At 32.4% G+C, this 6,383-nt stretch overlaps 1 protein-coding gene across 1 annotated transcript; it reads right to left on the bottom strand.

Annotated features, from left to right (window-relative positions):
* Nucleotides 1–289: 289 nt before the first annotated feature.
* On the bottom strand, nt 290–1,432 carry Smp_000690 (pou4/brn-3, putative; the record flags this gene model as incomplete). Its single annotated transcript, XM_018790383.1, has 1 exon — nt 290–1,432. The coding sequence occupies one exon, from the start codon at nt 1,430–1,432 to the stop codon at nt 290–292; it is 1,143 nt and encodes a 380-aa protein (XP_018646296.1).
* Nucleotides 1,433–6,383: the final 4,951 nt, after the last annotated feature.

Raw genomic sequence — 6,383 nt, 5'->3', positions numbered from 1 at the left:
ATAGGACGAAACGCGCGTCCTGGATTCCACTGCTAGCCACTACCCAGCTGATAAATTGTCATGTATAAGTAAAAAAAACGTTTGGAATAGATATTTATTATCATTTATTTATTTATTGCAGTTTTGACAAAAAAAATGTTTAGAATTCCAATAATCATTAAATATAATAAAATAGTTTATATGAAAGATCTAAACTGCTCATTAGTAGCTAATATTTGGTAAAAGAAAAAACTATAAACGGTTTTAACGAAAACAGCTGAATATTGGTAACTATTTATGATGATGAAAATTATTTGCCTTCAAGTAAAGAATTCGGTAATAATTTGGAAAGACGTTTATGTTTTTGATGTTGATTGCAAAACCATACCCGTATTACGTTTTTTGGCATATTCAATCGTAAAGCTAATTCATTCATTTGGTCTGAGGTTGGTCTACAGTCTGTTGCGTTAAAATATGATTCAAGAATATATTTTTCTTTACCCATGATACATGTACGTTTACGACGTTGACTCTCTACAGATTTCTTTAATGGAGTAAATGGTAAGAAAACTGGAGACTTAGTTGAAGAGTTTGAGGAATTCCTGAATGAGTCAGTGGAACCAGTAGATGTACGATTAAAATAGTTATGTGATTCTTGTAGGCGATGTTCTTGATTTACCCATAAACCACCCTCTACTTGTTGTAACCATAATTCTAAAACAGGTTTTAAAGCAAGCATGTTTTTATGTGATAATGACAAGGATTCAAACCGACATATTGTCGACTGTGATAAACAACCGAAACCACTTAAATTTAGTGTTCCCAATGCACGTCCTACTTCAGCTTGTGTTATGCCAAGTTTTATTCTTTTTTCTTTAAACATAACAACAAATTCAGCTAAAGCGTCTGATTTTCCTACTGGCTGGACAGTTTTTGTTGTTGCTATGATACAATCTGAATTGGCATGATAACTATTGATTGGGGATAAAAACGACCACTTATCCCATACAGAAGATGACATATCACACTGGCACTGATGATGGTGGTCACTTATATACGAGTTTAAGTCTGATGATTTAGCAGGTAGATTGTTACCATTATTGTTACATTTTAAATTGGATGATATAAATGGATCGGGTATCCCAGAACCGTTAACTCCAATTTCGAAAATTGATGAACGGAGATCAAAAAAGTCATTATTTTGATAAATATTTCTTGATGACTGTCTCATACTATTCAAAGTACGTTCATAAGAAGAGCAATATTTAGTTTCTGGCTTAGAATTACTTACAATATTATCGTCATCACTTTTTGGACGAATAAGTATCGTTTCAGTGTCATTAAACTTCAATGTACTTAGTTGAAACATTGAATTTTGTTCATTTTTCCAATCGGCTGAACAATTCAGACTGTTTGTATATAATAACGATGAATTATGATTCATTTCATGCATACTACATAAAGTTTTCTGATCAGTATTTTTTTCGGATTCATAGGTTAATTGATCATACACTTTATGAAGAATCAATAATAAGCTTATCACATTATTTATGTTGCACTTTTTGTGTAGGGTAAATTACATTCCGATTTACTAATCATATGTATGGAAATCCGAAAAAAGATGCCCGAACACTGGAATAAACGATTATTATCAATATATTGATGAATTATTATTATCCATTTTGAGGGTCAGTTCATTGAATGGTTTTCTCAGCTGGGATTCTGAAGCATAATGATCATAATAAGATTAAATAGTTGCAAATTATTTGTTTCGAAGTACTTACGTTAAACAGTCATTAAATGATGAGACAAAATTTTCTGAATAGATGTAGAGACAATAATGTACGAAGCAGACAAAGTCTAGTATTCCTCTACTTTTTAATTGGAATACTCTAGTTTTTCATGTCTCAAAGTATACTATAAAAAATACAGGACAAAAATGGACATTTTCATCATATAATTAAATATATATTTCTCATAAATGATAAAAGTTCCTACTATCGAAGTAAATATTTTATAACACTGGAGCAGTTTATTCACTAACTAGAAAGAAAAACTCATCAATACCTAACTCTGTGTGATAGTGAATATTGTCTAATAATTTTCAAAATGATCAGTATGGTTTTTAAACATTTTTGCATAAGGACAAATTGTCCTTATCTAATTGAAGTCAGAGAAGTGTGGATAACAATTTCGTCCCATTGTAGGATTCTCTGGATGTGTAGACCGAGGATTCCACCGGGGATGAAAACTAGAACATTCAGACCTTAATATTTATTTAGCTAATATCAGTCCATGAATAATCGCTTCAAATTTCGAATTATGATAAATGGCTAATTAAATATGAAGACGAAAGACACAACAGCCTATGATCTGTTACTTTTACCTGTCATAATAGGTATCAGCTTGTAATGAAGTTAGAGAATACTTTAAAATTATCAGAAATCCTTTCTATTTAATAATATTATGTATCGTTAACCGCTTCATGTAAGTCATCTTTTTGAGTATCTCTTAAAAAAATTGTATAGTAACAAACGAAAACGTAGGAAATAAACACTATCATAATCCGTCTTTATTTATGGTTAGTTTAATCAATACACCATACGAATAGACAGACACTGGATTCGCCTTTTTCATTTCATAATATAAAAACCAACGGTTCCATAGATGAAAGAAATTTCTCTTAACTTTTGTAGCCAGTTACATAATTTTGTTCATCGCTAATCAGGTTTTTTCCTCTATTTTTCCACAGTTCAGGGATTTTCAGTAATTTTTTGTATTTATTTGTTTTGGTTCTATAAAACAATTCTTCATTTTAGCAATCTCGTTTTATCCATCATCTACTATGAAGTTATGTAATTTACATCACGGATTGATACTGATTAAACAACTTTTGAAAATCAAGAATTACTGAATAGCTGTTTCGTTCTGTTGTGAGATTCTTTAGCGGAGCGTACTTACAACTCAGGACCTTCAGGTTTAGCAATGAATACTCAATATTTAGACCAGTGAGTTCAACGGTTTAAACTTCTAAAATTAATCAATTCGCAATTTTGTGCAAACATCATCTATCAATGACATTTGATGATAGCTACAGAATAACCAGAATTGATGTTCTATTATATATATAAAGATAAACCGTACTTATAAGTTCGCATTTTTATATTTATAGTATTGATTAACATTTATCCAGATTTTATTACAAGAAAGGTAGAACAAATTAGAGTGGGAGTTGGGAATGTAGACGGTGAAAACATATTATATCTCAGATCTTGAATCAAAATGCAATTTAAATGAACAAAGCTTCTTGTGCTAAATTCAAAATATTCAGCAATTAAACATTAATAATTCACATATACGAAACCGTTTATTTTTTTCCATTTGATGATATCAAGAACTGTATTTTATCTGTCTTTATTGACATATATGAACCCTGAAAAGACTGGCTCCATACTGCTTCCAGCAATAAGTTGAGAAAAAACTAAATTGTGACCATCAAGATTTAGTAGATCGTTGAAAAACGCATTGTGTATTTAAATCAAAAAGTACTGAGTTCAAGTCATAGAGTAAATATATACACTAGGACCCACGCACAACCAAACAGGACGAAACATATGTCATGCATTCCATAGCTAGTCACAATTCAACTTTATTAATATCATTTGGGTTTTGTTTCATAAAATATAAAATCACTTACCGTTAGACTAAATGTGTAATTATTTCTCCATGATATTTTAGGAGAATACAAGATGATCTAAAGATTACCGTACTCATACTTATTCATTTACTTATTATGAACAATGAAAGGATTAATTGTAAACCAATCAAAACATAAATAGAATTTAAGAAGAATATAAGTAGATAAAATTGTTAACCAATTAATTTGTTCAGTCAAATATTTGTTTGCTTTTTAATAAGGATATATACATGACTCTCTCCCTCTCGAAATGTTCTCACACGGCCACGCGTATATAGCCTCTGTCAGGGAAGTCCTACTCACTGCCTTCTCGTGGCAGAGGTGTTGTCTAAAAAACTGTGAGGACGAAAAGCGAATGTCCGGCACTTTAACCGGGTTGGTGGACACGGAGAATCCACCGAGGAGAGTGAGAAAACCCTGATTCCAAACCAATGGTGCACATGGACTCCAGTATCCTGAGGGGACAAATAGCGTATGAATCAATCGTTGGTCACCAGCTAACATGGGATTGCATCTCTTAACGTTGTTCCACTGCCTCGTGGATCAGACTTTCAGGTCGAAGGCTCCGGGTGTGGCCCCCTAAGAAAACCACCTGCTTCAGTTTGGGCATATGGGCAGTATCACGGCCCTCACACAAATCGAGTGAGATTTGTGTGGCACATATGTACCTGGTGCTTTCTTGTACCAATATTTATGTGTTTAAATAAATAAATAAATTTATAGTCAGCAATAAATTTTGATAAATGTATGAGAATCCTGCGAGAATTTTCTTGATACAGCCATGTTGTAAATTCCACTGACAATTCTCGAATAGAACAGAGTGCCCTTTCTGGATTTCATTAATAGCTACAAATTAAGAAATCTTAAAGATGGTTGTTAAATGATAAAATTGAAATAGCTCCGTAAGGTAGCGTATCTCCTAATAAAAACTGATAAGAATTCACTCCAAAATCTCAACAATGAGATAATGCAAAACCATATCTAGTATTATAAAATATCATACTTGTTGAACAAGTTAGCGGTTATTTAGACTCAGTAGATCGGTGAAGAATGAGTTGTGATTTGAAGCGAAAGGTACTGGGTTCAAGTATCAGTGTGAAATACTTATTTACAAAATACATAAAAAGTAGTAAAATGAAGTGATTTTATTAACTTAAAGTTTATCATTTTAATGTTTAGTATTATTGTCCATTATAAATAATGGTGCAGAAACATTAATACTACCCTCTACCACTTATGACACTACCGTGTTTAAAGTATGGTTTCTTATTTGGTGTGCTATTGGTCAGTACAATGAGAAATATATCTTCTCCCTGTACCTTCTGATTGTTCATTGGGTTAGAAGAATCTCGAGGACCAATAAGTGTTAGGCGTTGGATACGGTTCATTGGTCAGTGTGTTAATTCGCTAAATGGAAGGCCACTATTCCTACTTGTCATATAAATGAACTAATCGATAGTCTAATCCTGATTGGCCAATCAGTATCTCAAGTCAGAACAAATTGGCAATAACAAGACAACAATTAAAGAGGTACTATAAAAGCTTCATGGTTTAAAGACCTGTTGACAAGTGTATACATAATCAACAAACTGTCTCATCTAACGATCACTAGACATTTGGTGCATATGATGGATTCAACTTTCGATTGACATTAACATTCACCACTGTTTCAGTAACTGGTCTAGAAATAGACGAGTCCGATGGGAAGTATTTGTCAAAATGTACAGTTTCTTATTAAATAAAAAAATAAACTATAACAGATATGTCTATGAGCTCGGCCATTTCTTTAGCTTAATATGAATGATGAATGCAGCTACGATGTTACAAGCTATAATCGTTTTATCATGATCCATCTGAGTATGCAATTGATCTGAATAATGATATCAGAGACTTGATAGAGCGTTAACACTCGTAATAATTACTAATTTAGACAATAAACCTTTCTACAGCATAAGAAAGAAGCGAATTAATGAAAATAAACGTCGTAAAAAATTATTGAGAACACGTAAAATTAGGGTTCATGTTGCAAATAGCACATGAAGTTACTACTAGTTAGAAATAACGGATGAAGTATCCCAGCACCTTTCTAACGTCTTTTTGGTAGGAATGACTGAATCTCTCTCAATTCAAAAGTAGTATCATAAAACCATAGAAATATAAACTGCTTAGCTTTTTTTTGATATACTGCACTACACAAAAGTGTATTTACTGGATTCACTAAATTCGAAGTCATAGAAATTTTAGTCCATTAATAGAGAATGTCTTGTGAGACCGTGAAAATGGTTTCTCATCACACACACACACACACCGTTAAAGAACCTGGTGGACAGTGGTCTAGATTGATTCTTATTGGTTAACATTTAGACAATTTTGCTGTTAGATAAACATATAAACGAAGCATAAAACGTACCTTGTTAACTCAGTATTAGATTGCACTGTACTATATCCTTATCTTCTATCATACGTCAGTCAGTCAGTCAGTCACAACGTAGAACTTCGTACGTACGTACATCAGTTCGAGTTGCCATACCACATTAGCACAGAGATGCAGTTGTCGATTCAAATCCCATAGTGGTAGAAGTAGTAGGAGTATAATCAGAAATCCAAAAGATTAGGGGTTTCAAGAAATTATTGAAGGAGTATAGTACAGTGAAATAAATTTGGAAAGAGAAAAAGATAAAGACATGAGGAATTCAGAAGATTAGAA

This window comes from Schistosoma mansoni (genome assembly GCF_000237925.1).
Source record: "Schistosoma mansoni, WGS project CABG00000000 data, supercontig 0113, strain Puerto Rico, whole genome shotgun sequence".
NCBI lineage: Eukaryota > Metazoa > Platyhelminthes > Trematoda > Strigeidida > Schistosomatidae > Schistosoma > Schistosoma mansoni.
The sequence above is the reverse complement of the archived record's forward strand: the minus strand, read 5'-3'. Positions and strand labels throughout refer to the sequence as shown.